Source organism: Aquila chrysaetos, chromosome 2, assembly GCF_900496995.4.
Source record: "Aquila chrysaetos chrysaetos chromosome 2, bAquChr1.4, whole genome shotgun sequence".
NCBI lineage: Eukaryota > Metazoa > Chordata > Aves > Accipitriformes > Accipitridae > Aquila > Aquila chrysaetos.
In genome coordinates this window covers 27,716,597-27,740,958 of record NC_044005.1, presented here as the reverse complement: position 1 = coordinate 27,740,958, position 24,362 = coordinate 27,716,597, and the positions used below count along the sequence as shown (strand labels likewise).

The 24,362-nt window shown below is 40.1% G+C and overlaps 2 protein-coding genes across 4 annotated transcripts in view; one reads left to right on the top strand and one right to left on the bottom strand.

Annotated features, from left to right (window-relative positions):
* SEC23A (SEC23 homolog A, COPII coat complex component) overlaps positions 1–24,362 on the bottom strand; it is a 43,346-nt gene that overhangs the window by 17,426 nt on the left and 1,558 nt on the right. The window contains exons 2-13 of one of the 3 annotated variants that reach the window (XM_041122008.1): positions 16,711–16,761; positions 14,645–14,815; positions 14,276–14,444; positions 12,807–13,075; positions 7,693–7,934; positions 5,795–5,852; positions 5,448–5,534; positions 4,036–4,272; positions 3,849–3,928; positions 2,780–2,924; positions 2,280–2,438; positions 1,327–1,442 (exon numbers count right to left, since the gene is read on the bottom strand). In XM_041122008.1, the coding sequence (XP_040977942.1) occupies positions 1,327–1,442; positions 2,280–2,438; positions 2,780–2,924; positions 3,849–3,928; positions 4,036–4,272; positions 5,448–5,534; positions 5,795–5,852; positions 7,693–7,913 (1,103 nt within the window). In that variant the 5' untranslated portion in view covers positions 7,914–7,934; positions 12,807–13,075; positions 14,276–14,444; positions 14,645–14,815; positions 16,711–16,761. Of the gene's footprint in view, positions 1–1,326; positions 1,443–2,279; positions 2,439–2,779; positions 2,925–3,848; positions 3,929–4,035; positions 4,273–5,447; positions 5,535–5,794; positions 5,853–7,692; positions 7,935–12,336; positions 12,443–12,650; positions 13,076–14,275; positions 14,445–14,644; positions 14,816–16,710; positions 16,762–24,362 lie in introns of those variants that run through there. The other 2 variants (XM_030004393.2, XM_030004410.2) reach the window with 2 other exon arrangements.
* GEMIN2 (gem nuclear organelle associated protein 2) lies at positions 15,915–24,240 on the top strand. The gene is made up of 10 exons (XM_030004442.2): positions 15,915–16,134; positions 16,808–16,892; positions 18,088–18,177; positions 19,848–19,907; positions 20,075–20,185; positions 20,781–20,825; positions 21,577–21,645; positions 23,062–23,172; positions 23,391–23,449; positions 23,775–24,240. Exons 1-10 carry the CDS (start codon positions 16,013–16,015, stop codon positions 23,812–23,814), a joined length of 792 nt encoding a protein of 263 aa, XP_029860302.1. The 5' UTR covers positions 15,915–16,012; the 3' UTR covers positions 23,815–24,240.

Below are 24,362 nucleotides of genomic sequence, written 5' to 3'. Positions count from 1 at the left end.
AGAAAGAGCAAAATTATACTGTAGTATACAGACAAATACAGCTTGTTTCATGCAGAAAAGGAATAGGAGTCAAATATGCAGGTAAAGTCATAAACTTAAAGATCCTGAGCAGTGGAAACTCCCAAGCTAAGGCTATACACACAGCTCTGAAAAGAAACAATCCAGCAGTGATTAGCATGGCCAAGCTGGCCTGAAACTCAGTGGCATATGTTCATCACAACCTGCAGTTGCATCTCTCATTCTTCTTGGTATGCCTAGTTATGTAGCATGTGCTTAGGATCCTCTCTCATATGAAGATACTGACAGGGAACTAAGGCAGCCCGTTACCCACAGATATACCTGTTATTAAACTGATAAGCAAAGATGCGTCATTTAATTTTACCTGCAGTTGGTATTGACAAAGCTAACAGTAACAAGCAAGAAAAATGAGCTTGGCAAAAGAATCCAGACTGAATATAGAAGTCTAACCTAAAAATCAAATGGTATGTAAAGCTGTACTAGTAAAGATGAAATATTATGAGTGTGGAAAAGACTTTCAGAAGGAGAAAGAAAAGACAGTCTTTGAAAAAAAATAGAAGACTTGGCAGGATTTACAAAATGAATGAGGTACTTAACACGCAACCAAGTGTCAAAAGCTATCCCAGACTGTAGATCTGCACAACAGGAATGGTGAGGGTGTCATCCACACCGAGAGAAAATAGGGGAGTGGTTTCATGAGAAAGACAAGAAGTTGCTTAACTGATGGCAAGACAAGCTGAAGGGAATACAAGACCATGTCTGAAATGTAGAACTGCAGAGAGGAAGCAATAATCAGGAGCAAGAGATGTACCTGACAATCACCTAAAAGACAGTAGTTGAATCTATGAACAACAGTATATAGAAGGGCATAAACAAGACAGAAAGAATAACACAGGTTTTCGTACCACTCTGAACAGCAAGAAAAAGAAGGATGACAGCTCCTTATCTTTACTGAAACATGTAGCATACATATACACACACTGAAAAAGAAAAATAGCAACAGTGCCTAGGATAAATTGTCTGTTTAAAGGATATCCATGTTATTTAAGCCTCAAACAGATCATATTAAAATAAAAACAGCAAACCCCCTTCTGATTAAACCCACAATTGCGGTGATTAATTTGCCAGAGGCTGAGAAATTCCAAAATTCCAGTATAAATGCGACCATCACAGTATATCAGAGTGGGTTTGTGCATTTTTTTTAAAAAGTAGCAGAACATTTTTTTGATAAGTGCTTCCTGTCAAACAATTTAAAAAAAATGAAAAACTGCATCTTCATATACTACTTAAAAATGAATAAGCACATACCCAGTGTAGTTGGGACAACACTTCATCTCCAGAAGACCAGTCTGATCCAATGCACACGCATATATGTCAATAACATGACCATTTGTTGCAGCCCGATTAGCCAGGGCTTCAAAATGCTAAATCCAAGATGAAATTACAGTTTATAGCAATTTACGACGTGAACTCTCCTCATCTTCATATTAAATTCTAAACTCACAAAATTTTTCTAAAACAACATTATCAGACTTTATTCACATCATATTCTAATACAAGCTGAGAGAATATTTTTTTTTCTGAAGTTAAAATTAAGACTGGAATTTTCAACACTTGGGGTTTTTTTTCTGACCAGCTGAGAACCTGACTCACACTAGAGAGACCAGTGGTTGCTACTTAAACTAGCAAATGACCTTGATTTTTTTCTTTTTAAACTTTGCACTAAGTACTAGATCCAACACACAGAATTGAATTTACCTTTCTAATCTCAAGTGTCTATAATGACAAGTGCCTGCGACTGAGCTAATTGTTGAAGCTCCCATTATAATCAGTTAAGATGAATTCAACACGTTTTGGATGCAGTTCACCTGCCCAAATGTACATTTAAGATTAAATGAACTATGCCTAAACTCTACTGCCTAACCCTCCCGCAACTACAGAGACAGTTTTGAGCAGCTGTCTTAGAAGCAGACAGCCTTTCTCTAGATGTAACATTTAGTCACATAAATCTTTTCTGACTTAAACCAGGGAAACACTACAAAGAACTTTAATATGAGCTAGACAAAGTTCTAACTTAATATACTGAAATTTCTGAAGAAATTCCTGAAGACATACCACTATTCAGAGACAGGCAAACAAAACCACACAATTCCCACCTCTTTCTACATTTGCTACTACTAACAGTATTTTACAGTGCCAGGCAATCTAAGTGTTTACTTACTGGTAAGATGCCTAAAATATCACCCATGATCATCTCTTACCTTAGTACCCTTTTTAACATATTTAGCATTGTCTTTTTCAATGTCGTGCCATGATCTTATAGGTAACTTCAATTCATCCCCTACAACCATGCCAGGTCCTTGCGTAGCTGGTCCTCCAATGAACATCATTATACGTGCACCGGTATTAGGAAAAGTGCACTGCAGGCAATAAAAGACAAATAAAACCATCAGGTTTTGCTACAAATTGAACAAAAGAAATAGCTATGCGGGTATTTATCATGTTAATAGGACTCTAACAATAACTGTACTTTTTCCCTCCCAAAACTTAAATCTGCCGTTAACGCAGTCTCAATTTTGCCTCATTAAAATGCATAAACACCTACGATTATTCTATGCACGTAAGGGATGATATCCATCAGAATCAACATACAAATCTAATATGCATCAATTACTAAGGTTTTTACATATTGATTGTGGCAGCTTTTCTGCAACAAAATAATCTGTTTACATATTAGCACAACCGTAGTTAAAGCTGCTACCTCAAGGAGCCCTACAGCTATAGAAAGAGCCACTCCGGAAGAACGTAAGGGCCGTTTTCCTTGTGGAACAGGCCAAGGATCCCGTTGCAGTTCACCCAAAAGATCAGTAAGATTCATATCAATTTTCTGCACTGGCTGCAAAAATCTGTAAACAAACACATGGAATTAGTTTAGATTCAAATTGTTAAATTAAAATTTTATCAGTTGCTCACTAGCAATATATTAGACACATATTAGCAATGTCTAATTCTAGATTCTAGTTTGGATTCAGACCCATGTCTCTGCCTCACCAAGATAATGCAGTTTGGTATTACTACACGCACAGCACACTCAGCTGAAGCTCTGGAAAGAGCTTGTAAAACAAAAACTTGCTGACTTACAGATATCGCCACTATCCAGAAAGAACCCTATCTAGTCAAAAGAACACAGCAGATGACCTATGAATCTCAAAAAGAAACTCAAGTTTCACTACTTCAGTGAAAATCAAAGATTAGAAGAAACATTAACGTATAGAGAATTTTTCATGCTCTCTGCTACAGGCTGTCTACAAATGCAGCTATTTATTGGAAGGCAGAGACTGCAAAAATGTCTCTCTCTCATCATTTCATCAATTTCTTCTATGTCACAGTAGAATACACAGGACGATCAAACACCAACCAACAATTTCCAAATGAGAGACAGAAGAGGAGGGGAGAGGAGCAGAAAAGGGAGAAAAAGGGACAGCAAAACCGAATATCCACATAAGGGGCACTAAAGCAGCTATTAACATTTTCCAGCATACCAGCCAACAGAAGCATCACTATTTACGTCTCCATAATATGCCTATATAACATCCTCTCAGAACATTTCCAAAGCATCATCCAGATGATTTTACTATCACCCATTAAGTCTTTTCTTCCTAGTACAAACTGTAGGAAAGAAACAGGCTATAACAATTAGTCTCCTAGTAAATTTGTGCCTGATCAAAAGGTTCAACTGTCAGTTGATTGTTTTCATTGTCATAAAACATAAGTTTTCCAGTAAATCAGTGTAGTCAAGGTATGTTTTTTAGATGTTTTAAGCACATTACCTGTTAGAAGGTGGTGGCTGCTGCACTTGAGGACCCCGACCGACTTGTGAAACAGCTACTTTTGTAAGCCCTAGCATTTCCTGTAGTTAAATACGTAAGATTTTATTACAAAAATTGTTTACAGACTATTTGAAGTTCTTCACCATCATCACCTTGATGATTTCTTTCTGCTTGCTTTTGTGGTTACCTGAAGCTGTTTTGCAGATAGGTCCTTTGTTCCTCTGAAGACATAACTTTTGGAAATTCCTTCACAGCCAAGCTCATGAACTTGCACCATTCGGCCAAAGGTAATGAGACCTACTAATGCGGTTGGTGGCAGGAGACTAAGTGACATTTGCATGGATTCCTTCAGAGCTTGCAAGTCTTCATCTTCCATGCATGTGTCCACAACATAAAGAAATATCAAAGGCATCTGAGGACCACGCTTTAAGAAACACAAATATAATCACATGAAAAGCAAATCTTGCAGTATTTAGAGCATCAAAAATGAACAAATAAAGTACATTTTGTAAAAGTTTGACATTATTGGTGTGATTAAAATTAAATGTTCCATCTAACTTGGCTCCCTCTCAAGTAGTAACCAGTATCTGGGGCTAAAGGGAAACTAAACCCCCACCATAATGACATCTGCACAAAAATGAAGTGCTTACTACAGAAGAAAAGAAAAAATCCTTTCAGGATGTCATGATCACTTTGAAGCATGTGCCAATTCTATAAATCTTTTAATATACAATGAGCTTTTATTGCTCTAAGTGAACATAATAGTCATAAAGTTATTCACAATTATAAAATATTCCAACCTGATGACATTCTGTGGCATTTCACTTCATAATTTTACTCTAGAGATCACCAGTTCTTTTTGAATAATTAATTAAATAATTAAACTAATTTTGCTGTACTATGAGCAAATATCCCCTTTAATTTGTGTTACAAGAGTTAGCAAAAAGTAGAGAATCTGTTCAGTCTTTGTTCTTCATAATCTGAATGCCTCACTGAAATCTTACAAATTTTAATCCCCAAAAATGGAATTTAGAGATTACAAATTTGCAATTGCAAATGTTTGCAATTTGGGGTTTTAGGTCCTTTTTTTATTTCTATTCAAGTAAATTCTACCCTAAAAAACAATTAATATTAAAATTCAAACACCTGAATTGAATATGTATTAGCTGTTTTCTCTAAACCAGCTAGCCCTAAGACTAACTCATAATCATTCAAATACAAACTTAAATTCAAATGATTAATGAGACATGAATCAACAGTCAGCCAAATTTGAACTGAAATCATTTGAGCAAGCAACAGCAGTAAGCAGACCCCCAATACAAACACAAATTAAACTCCTGGTAAAGAAACAGACCTAACAGAAATATTGCCTTTAGAAGAGACCACTTTTTTTTTTTTTAAACCAGTCTTGTTAGCCATCCTTGTGTTCTTATAAAAAGTTATGTTTTCCATTTCCAATTGATGACATAAATGTTCAAGCTACTAACAAGCACATATAGACTCACAGTCATTAAAATGCAGTGAAGAAATAAAATTGAAATTAATTCTTTTGTATATTGCAAGGCTACAGAAGTTGAAGATTTTATTTAAGGACTTTACCTGTACTACATATTCAATGCTGGAGAACTGAGGCAAAAGTTCAGCTGGCTGATTCATTTCAGATATGCCAGCATAGGTAGGAGGAAACTGCAAATAAACACAAAGAAATTAAGTATAAATAAAAGATTACAACTTCTACAAAAACATACATATAGACTACCTTCCTCTGCAACAGATGTTCACTATTCCTGTCATGAAAAAAATCTCAATGCAATCCCTGAAGATATAGCTGCACACTCATGCTCTTGCTGTCTACTTCAGTTCTCAACTATAATTTGAAAAATGAGGATTTTCACTTTTACCTTATAAAAAAGATTTTCTATATCCTGAATGTTTCATTTTCTTACCTGATTTCTCTGATAACAGAAGTTGCAAGCCCAGAGTTTTGCTCGATAATCCACTTGGCTATAAAAATACAATAAGAAAAGTTTATATAGCATGAACAATTCATTTTCCTCCACTGAGGAATTTGCAACAACATGCAAAATTTTTTTTCAAAAAGAGGTTGACTTTGAAAAAGCTTCCTCCTAACATCTTTCTCCTAAATAGCCATACTACAAATTCAAAACAAGTGTAGTCTTACACAGATATATCAGGCAAATTATTGTCTTTAGAGAGGAAGAATGGTCTTCAAGGAAAAGAAGCAAATAAGAAATGTAAGAATACAGACTCAGCACCTTTATTAGAGATTTTCCGCGTGGTTTTAGGCAAATAATTTTAACTCTCCCCACCTTTGCGTTTTTCTCCCTTCTCAGCCTGTCTATTAGGTGTCAGTCTGGGACTATCCTGAGTATACCTTATGCCCTAAAAAAACAGGTTCCAACTTAGCAGCTCTTTCTCTAGTGAAAGTAACGTTTTTTTCAGTTGATGTGCCTACTTCCTTTTATCTACATTTTTATTAGTATTCAAATAGTTAAAATAAAAAATGCAACTTGTATCTTCATGCCATACAGATGTCTTACAAAGTCGTACTCACATCTTAAGGGAAAGTAAACTTTACATGTTTTCAATGTACACTTCTTGCTATCACATCTTCTCCTGCCTACAAGGGCAAGTCTTTTTAAAACATCATTAAATCTTTGGATAAGTCCCAGCATGCTGTAAACACAACACAGCTCTATTGAGATCAAATGATCTATACCAATTTCAGGGGCTGCAGGTTATCTAGCCCGATTCGCTGTGCCACACAGGCTTCAAAAGGTCCCCCCAAATTGAGTCTCTAATCACAACTTGTTAAAAAAAAAAAAAAAAATCCAGTCATGACTTGCACACATGATACAGGAAAAGTGTACACAGTTCAGTGTAATATCAGGGATCTGACTGACCCTTTACAGCTCTGTCTTTCCATTATTTTTCTTCCAGTCCTCAATAAAAGATAATGCTTCCAAAAAAGTTAGCTTCCACTAAGTCTGACTTACAGTATCATCAGCCACTGTGTCTATTTAATACTGAAACAGTTTTACATCTGCTTTGAAATTGTCTTTTCTCCCAAGCAGGGACAAGTCGTTCATAAAATTGAGTTCATTCTACAGGATCTTTTACACCATGTCTAATCTCTCACTATCACTCAGTACCTTTCTCATGCCTATCAAACTCCACCTTAGATTTTGTTCCATTTCCTTTCCATACTTCTGTGATTGGAATGACATATGAAACACTTCTGCTTCCAACCTAAACTTATCCATGACTAGTCCACAATTTGTGCTTGTGCCAATATCACCCTTGAGCTTAAACAGCTTTTCACCCCCTTTCATGCCTCCTTCTGATGTATCTATCTATGTTTATCACATCTTTCAGCTTCTGTTTCAGTAAGCTAACCTACTTTGGTCTACAAATTAACTAAGGTCAGCAATAAACATAGTTTATTTCATTTGGAAATTAACCTATATCAGGGCCCAATAGTTAAAAAGATACAGCAAAGTAACTTTTTACCCAAATAATCTTCTAGAGACAAAATGCAGGAGTATACTAACTCACAAGATATGTAGTTCCAGAAAAATAACATACCTAATCATTACTTAAGTACGTTGAAAAGACTGGTTAAATGAAAGCTATGCTTTAAGTATATATGTTACATATGCAAATCTATGTGCAGAAACTTCTAAGATCTGGAAGTCTGAGCTGTATACTCATGTGAGGAGTACTTGAACTTCCACACACCAGATCTTTTGCATAGTTTAAGTAGCACTATTCTAAATATTGTTTGTAAGGTAAAATATTGGCATATCGTATGTATTAGGTTTACCATAAGGGATTCAGAACAGCTCGACACGTGGTCCTACTGCACAAAACTGGCTCATACTGAATAGGAGGCAAGTCTGGCCGTTCCTTCAGTGGTGTGAAGAGGGCAGCCACCGGGACTACCATTCTTGTGGCTTCAAGACGACTTGAAGGCCAAACATTCCAGCTGAATCTAACTCCATCTCTGTCCTCATTCTGCTGGATAAATTCCAGGAAGGTTGTCATGGTCCACTTCTCTGTTTATCACTAAAATAAAAAGATAACCATTAGCAGAGTGTTGGAATGCTTAAATCCTAAAGGCAATGCACAGAATACCAAGGTGAAACAAAAAGAAATTAAGACTCCTAGCATGCAGCAACCTCTTCAAAATAACAAATATTTGATATGTTGCAAGTTAAATACCTAGCGTTAAAATAGTCCATTTCTGATCACTTCCTGACTTAAAACAACAAACTCAGGCAAGGAATGTTACAAATAAAGCAATAATTCTAGGGTAGGTCAGAGTAGAGAATACACAGCACGCTAACACTATAAAAAGACTTGCTTACAAAAAAATATACACGCTGCTTTAAGGACTTTCACTAATGCACTTAGTTATTCATTCTATTCATTATTCAAGAATGATTCATTCTTGCAAACTGTTTAATCCTCTAACTTCTTTTAAGAATCGAATAGCAAAAAGTATTTCTCCTAAGTGTACTTGTTTAATGTCTTCTGCTGTATCAAATTTTGTAAGAGTTTTCTAACCCTATTTTCAGTAACTCATGATGCAGCCTACATGCAAATATAAAGGAATAACAACATAACATTCCACAACAGTACATCTCTACAGCAATGCTAGGGAAGAACTTTGTAAGAAATACAAGTGCCATATTCCACTACATTATCTATGAAGATGCACCTTTCAACAATTGTTTCAACTCAAATTTACCATTTGGGGCACCAACCTAAGGCTTTCAAAATCTTCAGCTACAGTTACTCAGAAGCTGGAGCACTGGGGAACACAGACACATCTGAAAAGCTCAACAGGTACCTGTGAACATCTGGGAAAGCCAGCAAGAAGCACACTCCCTCCCCCCAACCCAAAAACCCTCAGCTATATACACACTGTTCCTGAATACCTGCTGCGTGCTTCCCAGTACATTTTATAATACATCGAGTACAGACTTTGCAGCAACTAGGATACCTAAACTCCCACTGCCTAGCCTAATAATTAAGAATTTACTGTAAAAGTCTAAGTGAACCACCGAAGAGGTAGTCTGGGAAAATACTCCTAGGTCTCAATTTAGGCTGTACTAAGTTAATGAACAGCTTTTAGAAATGCTGGAATCCTCCTGGATTGGGATTTAAATCAGGAATTCTCACAAGCACACTGACTTTCTTAGTCCTGCAATTACATATGCTAAAGGAGACTCCTGTGAAACTCTCCATTTATAAAGACCTAGCTCTCTTTACTAAAATTATAATGGCATTGCAGCTTTAGTTTCTATGACAGTTAAAAACTTTTCAAGTTCTTTTAAATTATAGTTTAACTTAATGGGTTTATTCTAATGCTGACTTTTAAGAAAACAGACTAACAACATCCATAAAACAGAGAAGCCCCACATTTCACAGTTAATATCATTAGGAGATAACCAACTGTCAGCATGTGATGATAGCTACAAAAAGCAGTCTCAAAATTGTTCCTATAAAACACAGACTGACAGGCAAGCTTAACTCTATAGAGTACACTTCTCAAAGTTTTCCACAGGTGCTATCACTATCCCTTATCTCCACATTGTAACAGAAATACTATGATAATTATTCTGCCAACATTTTAATGGACATGTCATCTTACTGATATTAGGAGCAAATCTACATGTCATGGCAATTGCAACACAAGGAGCCATACGGGACTTTGTGCAGAAAAGCATTTCCACAATCACTTTTACTCAAATTGCTGCAAGGCCATTGGGCTGAACAAGGCCATCAGGCAGGGAACAAAACTCAGTGAAAGCAAAGGGAGAGGATATCTGGAAGTCATAATTAGTACAGAGGGATCGTAGACATAAGGTAATTCAGCTATGAGAGGAAAGAACAGTCTGGTATTGGAAAAGGATCTAGAATTTAAGAGATTTCTTTCCTAATACATCAAAATCCATCAGTGTTTTGTAAAAAAGGTGAAGGAACATTATCCCTGAAAAATGAGGTATTGATACAATAATCTGCTTGAGGCAACTTTCTCAGCTATACCCACAAATTGAATAATATCTCCTTTTAAAATTACCTCCTGAGAAGACAGAGAAAATTGCAACTTAAAGGCCATTTCAGCCATTCCATAGGCATCTGCTACAAAGTCCACCAACTCCATCTCCACACACTGCAACGTGAACTCCCACCTTCTGTACTGGACTTTAAAATCTTTCCTCCACATTTTACTCTAGCTATGTTTGAAATGGTTTTACGTGGACATTACTTTTACCATTCAGTTACTGCTCCTCAGAGGGCAATGTACGAACACCAGTGTGCGGTGACTAATAAAGTACACATATATACATAAAAGATCTGTTGCATTTATTGAGTTAAATACTGTCACCTTCTAGTAAAGTATGCATTTCCTATTCAGAAGGCAGAACCTGCTAATAGATTTTCCTCCATCTTTTCTTCCATCCTTTTCTTCCCTTACAAGAGCCAATAATGCTTACATATTTCATCATTCATCAAATGTGAAACTCACAGTCTGATAGGTTACGTTCAGTTTCAGTACCATTGTTATAGCTACGCAGGCACATTTTCTGGGATAGGTGTGCAGATGTATTACATTGGAATAGCAAACCCTCCTGATCTACAGGCTACATACCAAACTTCACACACCTGAATGCCACAAAATACGTACTGCCCAGCTCAGAAGACCACAGAAAAGTGATTTTCAGAACAGCTGAACAGCAACAGCTCCCATCTTGGGGTGTCACTACTTTAGCTTTGCTGCAGAATGGGACATCCAGACAAGACCAGCAGTCCTTCCTGGCTTGCTTTCTTCCTCCCTCCCACTGCTGAGGCTGAATTTACCTTGCATCCCCACACCATGGCAATCTCACTCTGTGTCACACAAAGAAGCCACATCTGAAATGCACAAAGAGTCAATTGCACAGATTATACCTGACTATGAAGGCTTGATTCTCAGGTCAGTAATAGCATTCATGAAATCTGACTAGATGCCAGAGTACAGTTAAGACTTTCTAACCATTGCACACATCAAATGTGCTTGATAGACCATTCAGAAAGCTATCCTATAGCTGAATAAATGGTTTTGAAATACATTACTTTGAAAAGATGTTATTTTGAAATGCTCCTAGAAACAACTGCAAACTGTAACGATCGTTTCTTCAAAATAGATTATTCTAAAAGCTCCTCCTTCATCTCAGCACCTTTAAACATTTACACACCACACGTAAATGTGTCCCAACAGAGAAGATCACCAAAATAATATCCACTAATCCTTGGACACACATACAAACGAAATCAAAACATTTCTCTTTCTACAGCACTTTAAGAGCTCCAGCACAGATGGATCAGAGTCCCTCATATGACCACATATTTACATACCACTAAATCAGTACAGTTCACTGTGCGCTTTTCTTACAACAAACCTATTCTTTCAGTTTATTATGCACTAACAATCTGGTAAAATAAGAGATTAAGAATAAACCTTTAATTCCTTTTGTATGCCAAAATCAGCATTTCAGATACAAATCTATTTCAATTCCAAGGAGAAGACAAATATATGAGGAGAATGACTTAGTACTTATCTAAAGCAACTTCAAGTTGTCAAACTGACAACATTAAGAATTTCATTTTCACTACTCAAACGCAGCCATCCTCCAAACCTGCTCTCCCAGTTTTGCTCACTGAGGACTTTTTTTTTTTTAGGAAAAAAACACCCAGTTTATGTAATAACCCACCTAAATTAAAACCACATAATCAAATGCAGCAGGGCCTGCCTAAACACCATTTTTGTGTAGCTTTACCTATATCGCAAGGCGCCCCTGTCCGAGCCCCCGGCAGCGGCACGACGCGGGTACAGAAGAGCTCCACGACAGCAGCGCTGCAGCCGCTGCCGGAGCGAGCCGCCCTGCACACCCGGCGCAGGACCGGCCGTCCAAAGGCCGTGCCCCGCCGGCCCTACCCGAGTGCCCCCCGACGGGGCCCTCGGCGGCCGCTCGCACTGCCCCGAGCCGGCCTCCGCCGCGGCGGCCAGGCTGGGCGCTCCCCGCCCCATCGGAAGGGGCGCACGCACCCCTGGCCCGGGGCCCGGGAGGCCGCGGGCGGCGCTGACCAGCCGCCGGCGGTACCCCCGGCCCCTCGGGGCCGCCCGGGGGTCCGCCCCCCCACCGCCACGGAGGGCGGCGTGAGCGCCCCAAGGCTCGTGAGGGGAAGCGGGGAGCGCCCCACCGCGCTCCCTCCTGCCGCAGCAGCCGGGCGGGAGCCCCACGGCCCGAGGGCTGGGGTGCCCCCCGTACCCGCGCAGCGCGAGGAGAGGGGCTGCCGCCACGGCGCCGGCGAAGGATTCTCCTCACCGCGGCACCCCCCAGGTCGCGCCGCCGGCCCGCTCCGGCTCCCCGCGCCCTCCGCCGCCCCCCCCCCCCCAGCCCCTGCCCTGCCCGCTCACCCCGCGTCCCGGCCGCCACCGCCGCCTCCCTCGCTCTCCGCCGCACGCACGCAGCCGCCCCGGCGCTGCCGACGCAGTCAACATGGCTGATGGGAGAGTTCGCGCCACGTCAAGGGGCAGAGAGCGGCGGGCCGGGGCGGGGGGCGGGCTCTGCTGCGCGGCTACCCCGCCGCTCCCCGCCTCGCACACAGGGGGTAGTCCTCGCCGCGCCCCGCTGCGGCCCCGCTCCCGCCGGGCCAGCCCGCCTGTGCCCCGCGGCCCTCAGCGGCGAGCGGAGCGGAGGGGCCCGGTGTCAGTCATCCCTCACCGCTCACCTTCGGTTCACCGTCCTGACGGCTCCTGCTCGCCTGTGCTTTCTGCCCCGTTCGGCTTTCAGATTTCTTCTAAAGGTCGTTTGTCTCGATCTCGCTCCTAAAACCGTTCGGGAAAGGAGGCATCGCGGCCACCGGGGGGAGTTTTGCCTTCCCTACCCTTCGGCTGCGCTCGGCTCGCCCGGGGCTGCGCCTCTGCCCGCAGTTACCGGAGCCGTCCTCGTCCCCGGCGGTGGATGTACTGCTCCGCTGCTGCTGCTGCTTTGTTCTCTGCTTGCGAGGGGCTGTTTCAGGGAAATCCTCGGGACCAAGCCAGCCGGGCTGCTGGGAGTCCTGGAATTCAACCCTGCTTGTTGCCAGTCTTCCACCATGTGCATTTATGGCAACTTTTTAATCTGGAAGATTGTTTACGTGTTTCTTCGGACTGCCTGGGAAAAAATATATTGAAATTATATTCCTGGTGTTTTTTAGCCTGAGACAATACTTTATCTCATATTTATAAATATTGAGAAATATAACACGTTTATTTACTATCCACACAATAACTTTCATGTAGCCATTAACTGTACAGTTTTGTTCAGGTTTTGTGAGTGTGGTTATCTTTTTTCCCCCAAACCCAAGTTACAGTGATGCTTACATTTCAGGGCACTTCAGAATCGTTTTAAGCAAGCCTGCCACAAAAGGCTAGAACAGTAACTTCTCTCTTTCCTGAGATATCTCAGTGCAACCCATATGGACATGGGGGAGGACTGAAAAACTTTCTGCTCACTACCACGTCCTCCATCACCACAGCTCTGAAAACATGCTATGACCACCAAACAAATATAAGTGACTAAAACATCCTTATCCTCTTTTCTTATATGTCAAATGTAATTATCATAGAATTTCTATGCCATTACTATTTCCAGTATTGTTTGCCAGTCCTCTTCAGCCTAAAAACATGAGCAGGTAACAACAGCAGAACTTAAAGGGAGGGATTTTAAATTTCCACATCCACAAATCTCACTGCCGGTTGTGGGAGCATTAAGCAGTAGCTTGCCAAGGACATGTAACCTCCTCAGTCTGTAAAAAAAAAAAAAAAAAAAAAAAAAACCCACACAACAGGGCGATTCAAACAGATGCACAGAAAGCAATTCAGCAATAATTTCAAAAGTACTCAAATACTCTGTGAAACATTTTCAGAAAGTTACACTGAAAAGAGGCAAGTCCCAAAGTCAGAACTTCGGGATGAACTCTATAGACAAGAGAAAAAGAGGCAACTGACACTTAAAAGGGAAGAAGGAAGAACAGGAAAGTCTACTATTCTGAAAGTTCACTACAAATAAAAGGTATACAGTATTTTTAATCAGTCATTAGCACAATTAAATTTCATTGCATAATGACTCAATCCAATGCTCTAAACTTCAAGAAATGTGACAGCTGTTACAATGGTGCAAACCACAGAGAAAAGCAAGGAGAAGCAAAAAAACAGAACAGCAAATAGGACCCTAACATGGTGTATACTCATTACAAGAAAATACTTTATTGTATTAGAATGTACAGTGAAAGCATTTCATTTTTCTTAATGCAGAATTTTGATGTGTTAGATTTTTTAAGTCAGCAGTGCGTATCCACTGATGGCAACTCACCCCATCTTTGGAAAAGTACTCTTCCATAATGCCTAGGCAGTTGAGGAGAAAGAATATTCATTTCCAGTTTCTTTTTCCTCTTCCTCCAGTGAGTCGTGTTTACTAGCCACTGCATCAACATTGTTGGTAAAACTTGTTAGGAACAATTTTATTATCCGTGGAAGACTACCTGTAATAATTAAAAATACATTACTTCATTTTAAAAATATCAATGGAAAGTTCCAGAAAAAGTAAAGATAGAAAGTCTATTTAAAGTATATTTCTATCTGTGGTTTCTCTTTCTGTTCATAGTTCTTGACTTCGCGACAAATAGAAAAAATAAGTTCTGAATATTACCAAAGTATTAGAACTTTTTACAGCTGGACTCACCTAAGTTTTTGTCTTGACCATTGGTCAGCCTTTCCAGAAATCTCACTGTAGTTTTAGCTAAGCAGGTTTTATTTCTAGTGGTGACTGCAATTGTTGAATACTCGAGTAGGATGTTAGATCCGGGTTTCAGAATTAAAGCTCCCTGTTACACGTAGGTGGTTTTGGAAACACCTTAAAACAAACAAAAGCCAGTGGAGAGGAGGAGTTAGGGTAGATGTTTGTTCAGAACTGCTAAAATACAGCCTTGCAGAAAAAAAAGCATTGCTTGTTTTGAACTTATGTCAGAAGTATTCAGAGCTACTCCCATCTACTAGATGGACTGTGGGTAGCACCAAACTGACTTTGCATGCAGAACTAATAGGAAAAAATAATATACAGATTGACATTTTACATAACAGGAATTTCATAATACAAAATGATTACAGCGTTATGCTTCTGCTTTTTATCTGAACTGAGAAACGACCCCCCTCTGTGCTAACGCTACCTTGCTTTTGATTTGGCACATGGATACTCCCTCATAATAGTATTTAGATAAACCCATACAGCAACAAAATAAAAACTCAGGCACAGACCCTTCCACAATGAGAACTCTGTTTAAATTTATAGCAATTAACTTTTATGTAACTGATTTCATCCACAGATCTCAAAGCATTTCAAGGAAGGGACAGGTATTATTACTACTAGATGTCCACAGGTAGAAAACACTAATGGATGAGTTTTAAAGAACCACTCGCAAAAACCACGGTATATTAGAATAACCGCACAGGGCCTAACAAAAATGGTTATTAAGGGCTTACACCGATTCACCACAGAAAGAGGCCTAATTTGATGGGCAGTGAATTGGCACAGCCACCTTCTGCACTGCTCTTTGGCCAAATTTCCTTTTGTTCCCCTCCCCGGGTTTTCAGGGCAGCCGCCACCTCCAGAGCAGGCCGCCGCTCAGGGCTTGGGGGTTTCTTCCCCGGTGCCGCAGCCCCAAGCACTGAGCACGTTCACGGTATCACCTCTACGTCAGAGCGCAATACCAACGCGCCCTTATCAAGGGCGCAAGGACCACGAGGAGACGGGAGGCCCGCGGGTGTTTATAAAGGCAGCGCTCCCGGGACGCGCTCCCTATGCCGTTAACCCCGAGGACGCGCTCGCCGCTGCCGAGGAGGCGGCGGGCACCGCGGGCAGGCCCCCGCCCCGCCGTCAGGGCCCCGCACGTTCCCGCTCAGCGCCGCCGCTCTCGCGAGAGCAACCCGCCCCTCGCGCCGCCTCCCAGCGCGCCTGCGTCGCGGCGGGCCGGCCCCAGCGCTGCCCGGTGAGGCGGCCTCCGCGGCCGGGGGGGGGGAGCGGCGGAGCGCGGGCGGCCGTAGCGGCGTGGCCATGGAGCCGGGCGTGGAGGAGCTGATGCCGCGGCTGCTGCCCGTGGATGACTGTGACTTGGCCGAGGACTTCGACCCCACGGTGCCTCCCAGGACGCCCCAGGAGTACCTGAAGCGCGTCCAGTGAGTGGCGGGGCGGCAGGGCTACGCTCCCGCGGGCCGGGGCGGCGGGCCGGGCCCGCCGCCGTCACCTCCGCGCCGGAGCGGCGCGGCTGCCGATGCTGCCCGGGCCGAGCTTCGCCTTGGGGTGCGCGGGGGCTGCTGCGTCGTGCTATCGTTAACCTGCCAGCCGCAGCCAGAAGAGCCGTTTCCCCAGTGCTCCCGGCGCGGCGGGGATCCCGTCCGGCATCGCCTCTAAACCCGTCCGCTTTCTGTGGGGCTGCTGCTTCTGTGGGGCCGCGGAACGCCCGCTGCACGCCGCGCTTGGCGGCGGCGAGCCTCGGGCAGGCTCGCAGCTCCACAGCGATCCGCAGCTCTGGGGGCCGGTGCCGCCCTGCTTCCCGCAGAAAGGTGGAGGTCCCGTTCTTGGCTCTCCGTACCGGCAGCGGCGACCTCCCGGGGCCGCGCTTCGGGCAAGTTAGGATGTAAGCAAGCTCCGAGGAGGCCAGAGCAGTCGTGTAGCAACTGAGAATACTCGATCTGTAACTCTCAAGTCAAACCCTCTGTAATAATTGCCCGTATAGTGGGTGTTTTACTCACCTGAAGGTTTCCGCAGGTGCAGTATTTCAGAGACACCCGGCATATAACCACCTGTTACAAAAAGAAAAAAATGCAGCCACTTGATTTTATTTTGTAGGATTGAAGCAGCTCGATGTCCAGATGTGGTCGTGGCGCAAATAGACCCCAAAAAATTGAGAAAGAAGCAGACAGTAAACATTTCGGTAAGTTTGAGAGATTTTACATGTTTTGTTTTGAGAGGAAAAAAATTAAGGGGAAAGGCTTTAATATCATAATGTTTGTATTAATTTGGGGGAGCGGTTGGCATAACTAAATAGCACTGCTGGATTTTAAAAGCATCTACAGAATTAAATGTCTGGGTTTGAAGAAGCACCTGTTCAACTGCTGGCTAACAGCAGTATTTAACTGATCTAAATTGGTAATATCCATACTGTTTGATACACAGCAGACTATTTTACTGTCTGAGGAAATCAAATGTTGCATTAAATTTTACAAGTATTTAATCAAAAAACCTGCATAAACTTTAGACAAAAGATACCTCCATACCTATATTTAGGTTTAAATATACATCTAGGGTAAGGGTAGTAAAAGCAACTAAGCTTTGCTAAAGTTAGATGAAATTCTAGCACCACTTCTTTCCTTTTTGTGGAATATTTTATTGGAATTTTTCCTTACTGCCCAAGCAGATTTTTCTGTTGTCACACTGCCCTGCCAGCATGGTCTTTAGTCTGCTTTCAAATAGTTCAAGAGACCAAGTTTGCCTTTTTCTAGTGAAAACTATAATCTGAAATTTACCTACTAGATTGCTCAAGAAGAGTTTCTAGTACTGACATATAACCATGTAACTTCTGTGACTATTCAGTTCATTTGTCTCATCTCTTTGTAGTGGCATTCTTAAACATTTGTAGAAAGGTGTTTGGTTTTTTTAAATAAATCTTTCATGCTAATCTTTAAAGAGGTTCTGTCTACTTAACTGTCAGAGTTAATTTCCTAAAAGATACTTCGGTGGTCTTCTGTCTTCCTCAATTTATTATCTTGGCAAGTAGAACTCCTGAGATTCATAGCAGCTGTCCAAGATAAGGAAACAGCACCCTGCTTTTTATAAACAGGGAAATTAAGGCAGAACAATTGCTAAAAAGAAGACCTTAAATAATTCTTTGATCATGTATTTTGAATACTTAGTCTTCCTTCTTATTTGCATATGAGAAGAGTCAGAAGAAATTTTGTCTAAACCATCTGTTAAGTCAGTCTTGGATGTGGTCATGAAATTACCTTCCTTAAGCAAAGATTTAAAGGATATTGTTTACCCGATAGTAAATATTTACTGATTCTCTTGCTCTTAAGGGTTCTTCTTATAAAGCTTTCTTTACATTATAATTATTGCCAGTGTTTTCTTAGATTTCTGGATGTCAGCCTGCTCCTGAAGGATACTCTCCAACGCTCAAGTGGCAGCAGCAGCAAGTGGCCAATTTCTCAGCTGTTCGTCAGGTACAAAATGGTGTGTGTGAGGGGACTTGCACTGTCTAGATAGAACACATCTGTGCTTTACGGGCAACAACCTTATATCTATTATAGAAATGTTATGACTTTATGGTAGGACAAATGTTTTAAGTTCTTGAAAAAGAATTGAGTATATACTGTGTGGCTTTTAAACCTCTGATAAACCTCTTGAGAGAGTCATGTTTAAAAAAAATTATCCTTCAACTTCAGCAAAAATAGCTGTCAGTATTTAGATTAAATGATATAGAGTAGCTGAGGGAGGAAAAAAATCCCTGTGATGTTATGCAGTTATATTCAAACCTAGTGCTAGCAGGAATATTCTGCAGAACTCAACAGTAACTGAAAAACAAGTAGATTCTAACGCACCAGGAAATCCATGTATGTAGAACACACTGTCCATTCAGGATACTGCTGACAGTGGTGGCACCCATTATGAGGGGAAATACTGATTTGGTAGAATGTATTTGTAAGGTTGTAGTGTTAGCACAGACTTAAATCTTGCCTACTGCGTTTCCACCCTGCTCTTAAATAACAGAACAAAAAAGGAGAATCAAGCAGTCTCTCTCTCTATCCACAGTTCAAACAAGGTGAAATGCAAAACATAATAAAGAGATAAGTAGAGATCATTTATGGCTCCAGTACTGCAGAAGGCATGTTTACAATGCATTGATACTGCATTGTAGGAATACCTCAAGTAACTGAAGTATAACCAGCTGCCCTGAAGCTGCTGTAGCACTCAACTTTGCATAAGCTCATTTACCCTGTTTTTTCAGGGAGGTAAATCAGTGATCTGTACTACTGCATCTACATTGTAAACATTGAGCTAGCCCCTATTTCTACAAGGTATCACACTGTATATTGTATATTAGGCATAATCTAAGGTTTTAGTAGAACTAAGGAAACTGACATCTAAAGGCATATTCACTACACAGGTATTTCTTTTATACACAAATCAATTGTCCTCTCATCTGTGCCAGAATTAACGCTGTGAAGTATGAGAATATCCTAAAAAATAGTTAAGAGAAAAAAGAGCATCAGAAGTCACTTGTTTAAACACTATGCATCAGCTACTGTTAGTTACAGAGTTGTTAGTGGTCATTTTTACTGCTACAATAACAATTGGACTGGGGGAAAAATTTCTTGTTACAAAAAGTTTACACCTCTGTCCAGGGAACTGTCAAGCAGGCCAATTTGTCTTATATGGCATCCCTGTCAGGTAGAAGAAATATGCTAGGAAAGCACACTTGCCACCTTTCTAACAGTTCTGTAGACATCTGATACAGATGCAGACCACTGTTGGAAACAGGATATTGGCTTTATGTGTGCTTTTGGACTAAATCAGGGGGTTTTTTTCTTAAGCTTGTTACACCAAGAAAATTCTAGAAGACTATTAAAGCTTACTACCTCAACTTAACTTTATGTAGTCGACTTTAAATTCCTTCAGCTTTTAACATTACTTCCAGAAATCCAGCATGAGCAACTTAGTTACGCTTCTACTAAGAGGCATGGGAAATACTTCGCCAGTTATGCCTCTCTTGATTTATAGAACATCATAAAATACACTCTTTATACATTTTAAGAATAATGAAGAGCAATTATGGCTCAGATAAAATAACTGCAAAGTTAAACTATGATTTGGCTTTGTTTTAATTACTCAGAGCCTGAACAAGCACAGAAATCACTGGCGGTCACAACATTTGGACAGCAATGTTACTATGGTGAGTAGAATTCATAACAGTGCTGTGGTTTTTTTCCAGTCATTAAATGCGTGGTTAATCTTGCTTTACAGTTTAATGTAACAACTTGTGAATATTATCATGTCTTTTCTTCACTGTCTTCAAGATGGCAATATTTCACGGTTTTAACTTATTTTTATTTACTTCAGCCAAAATCAGAGGATGAGGAAGGCTGGAAGAAGTTCTGCCTGGGTGAAAAAGTATACTCAGAAATAGATGCACTATCTGATAATGAAAATCTAGGAATTGATTACATAAAGGTGAGTATAGGACTTCTATCTAATTTTCAGCTGCTATTTTCAAGAGTAACTGCCAGAAACAATCCTACAGTTTATTACCACTTTGTGCTAAATAGGAAGTAGGCTCTCCAATGAGCCCAGAAAGCCCAATTTTTCTTCCCTTTCAAGTGGAAACTGAGTGAAGCAGAGGAAAAGTCTATCCCTTCAGTCAAAAAGTTAGAGTTCCTTCATCTGTTACCAGCTAAATCACATCACTTTGTTGCTCACTGAACTGAACGGAAAGCTTTCTACATAGTCTGCTTTAATGTTTTGTTGAATGGTGATATGTGGTTTCTGTCCTCATACATGCTATCCTACAAACATGCCCTTCACTGCATCATTTTGAAAAAACAAAACTTTAACAAATAGCAGTAAAAACAAGGTTCTTTGATACCAAATTTGACTGGACCTTATCTTGAACTTGCTTGAAGATTTTTTTTTATATATATTTCGAAGCTCAGAACAGACTTTCAAATCACTACAAATGTCTGAGCATCACATCAAAATGTTAGTATGTTCTAAATTAGAACAAAAATGTTTATGATAATGTCTGCATTTTCGAACTTGATTTTTTCAGGTGGGCTTTCCCCCTTTGCTAAGTATTGTAAGCAGAATGAATCAGGTAAGCCTACCTCTTAAAATCCCATAGCGACATTACATAAATCATTATTTCTCATATTCTATCTGTTGTAGAGGTCTTACCTATTTTTCTGTGCTAGAGTAGGCAATTGTTTATTACAACAATTATTGTATATTTACAAGGAAAACACATAATCTTGCCTTCAGCTACAAACAACTTTACTAGTAAATATTTATCATGACTAGTTTTAAGAGTATTTTGTCCTTGTAATTTCTCTATAGAACATTTAATCTTTGAATTTTTTGCTGAATGCCCCATTAGGTGCTTGGGAGTGTTTTTAAGATTTCTCATTTAGTGTTTAAGTGCGCTCCTTCAACTTGATAGTGAACTCTTGCGTACATTGCAAGGCTAGAAGAATCACACTTACCCTTCCTTTACTATGTTTCCCACTAGTCACCTTTATAAAGAAACAACCACTCAAGTGTGATGCCTCTTTCCTAATCTGTAACTTAACCATAACTTTTTGTTAACACAGAAAATTACTTCCCAGCTGAACCTAGGACTATTTTATACAAATTTTTTTCCAGGAACTGGTGCTTTAACACTTACTCTACCCTTATATGTAACTTCAACCTGGAATAAATACCATATAGTATCACAGTGAAGTAGAAATACATAATGTGTATATTTTTAAAAAATCACATTGCTTTTTTATAATACAATTCTTGGGATGGAAGGACAGCAAAACAAAACATTGCAGATATTGTATTGTCTCTTTGTTCCTCTTTTGAAGGCAACAGTAACCAGTGTCTTAGAATACCTGATAAGCTGGTTTGGAGAGAAAAAATTTACTCCAGAACTGGTAATTTTTAATTCATTCTAACTACTTGCACATGAACGTGTTAAACAAGGGATAAATTGTTCATGATTTTATATAAAACTACTTTCTAAAGAGTTCTCTAGATGCATGTATCATATTCAGTTACTTTCAAAACTTTCTTGATTAGATACTGAAATGAGTATTCACAGAACTTTTTGCAAGGCTAATTACAAAACATAACAGATACAGATCTATCAAGTACTGCCAAACCCCCCTCCCCTTTTTATCATTCCCCACACTAACTTAAACCACAAGGTTAGATGAGTGTTCGCATTGGGGAGAAAAGAGGGTCAGACTGCAGCAGCTTTGATTCTGACCAGCTTAAGCTGTCAGGGTGATGTACGCTGTATTTACCGACATGGCCATTTTAGTTTGGAGATGCATGACAGTGTGCTGGCAAAGACATATTTAATCTTTCCATATGCAGCACAGATGAGAAAGCTTAGCTGCATTAGTGTGGTGACAAATTAAACCTAGTACGAAATTCTGATTGGCAGGGTAGATTAGCATGGAGTTTGGCCAGAACTAAATTGACTACCTATGTAATGGCATCGTATCTACAAAAGACCTTGGTGGATGCATCTTATCTCATTCAGTACCAAAAAGCAAGAAAGTAATGAAAAATTACTTCCATAATACTAAACACAGTTTCACTATTTTTGAGTCACTTAAAGGCCTTTCATGTTCTGTCCTTCTCTGTAGGACTGTTTTCTTTTTAACCAATATGCTGCAGAGAATGTGCATGTTGACTTTTAGTTTATTCCCATAATGAAAGCCACTAGACACTGGAATTAAATTAAGAAGTTAGACTGGTAGCAGAAGTTACATTTGATAAGCATGCAGTAGAATTCAGTGAAGTAAAATGCTAAGGACATGTTTTCACAATGGTGCAAGTCTTAAAGCTGATCCAACAGCATTAATTCCACAAAGATCTGACTTGATACATTCACTGTTCAGGAATGTTTTTCCACCATTTGTGAAGTTAAAAATTAATAGATAAGTAATAATCTTTAGATATTACTAAAATAATCCTTCCCTCAGACTTTAATAGTGTAAGCTGTATTAATTTATATCTTGGCTAGTATTAAGAAAAAAAAAAAAAAAATCAGGAAAGCCAGGAGTACTGCTCACAGGAAGCCTATCTAGAGGCACAAAATTCTACTGGGTAGTGTCTAATTTGGCTTTAAAACTTTTTAATTCTGGCAGTAGCACTTAAATGCAATTTTGTTTTGAAACCTATGCTTCAGGCCTACTCTATATAACAAGAACTCCAAGAAACTTCAAGGAAATGCTCATAATTAAAACTTTCTTATTTGAATCCACACAGGGTAGATGGCTTTATGCACTGTTGGCAAGGAAATGCTCATAATTAAAACTTTCTTACTTGAATACACACAGGGTAGATGGCTTTATGCACTGTTGGCATGCCTTGAAAAACCTTTGCTACCTGAAGCTCACTCCCTTATTCGACAGCTGGCAAGACGATGCTCTGAAGTCAGAGTACTAGAGGTAAGATCTAATATAACATTGCACAAAGGACTTCCTGAACTTAGCAAATTATTAGGAGGATGATTTTTCAATTCTTGAAGTCTTGGTAAGTAATTTTTCATATCCTAAGTTTGCTCAAGAATGAAGGGAATATTACAAGCACGTAACATGGCAGGTAACAGCTTTTCTGTTTGACACAGGTAACAAAAGAACTGTTCTAATATTTATTTCTCTTTCAGGAGAACAAGAATGAAGAACAAATATCAGCTCTGAACTTGATAATCTGCTTAGTTAGCAGGTAATGCAACTTACATATCTAAACCAGCAAAATATGTCCAGAATAAGTATGTGATTACTGTTGTCCTAACCTAGATTCTTTTAAAGTGGAAGTCAATTAAAATGCCCTGGGCCTATGTAGCAAATATCCTCAGCTAAAAGGACTTAAGATAAACCTAAAAGTAAATTAAGCTTACTGGTTTCCTTGGATGAGCCCCCTGAACTGCAAGCTCTAATTATGATAGAAACACTAAAAGAAGAGCTAGAAAGCAAGGGGTCTAACAACTCAGGGCAAAGGAGTATGTTGCATTACAGGTTTCTTACTGTGTTCCGCTTCTCTCCACTAGGTACTTTGATCAACGTGACTTGGCTGATGAGCCTTCCTAGACTGTTTTGAGAATATCAGGTATTTTGTGTTGCCATGGTACAAAAAGCATTATCCGAGTTAACAGCAAGACACTGCACTGTTCAGACCTGAAGCACTATACAACGCCTTCAGAACACCCTCATGATAAGGTATTTGGGACAGCTATGAGTAACTTAAGCTGAGCTTTAGCACGAGATTGTCACCGTCTCCAATGTCATCATCACCATCATCATAAAATGGTCAATGAAGTGTCTGGCATCATCTCTCAAGCTATTATCTCTGTAAACTACATTCTTGGTTAGAAATTTCTACCATCTGAGTAATCCTGTGGACACTGCTATTAGGTGCAGTCTGAGGTTACATTACAAATGATTGTTCTTTATCTAACACAAACCTACTGAGGGCTTTTTTAATAAAATGGAAGCATTTTAAAGAGTGTTCTTAAACACTGTGGCTTTTCTCATTCTTCATACTATTTAACAGCAGCCTTACTATAGAAATCTAGACAACTACGACTGTGTTTTTTCAAGCTTTGGTTCCCAAGCTTAAGCACTGCTAAGCAGCTCAA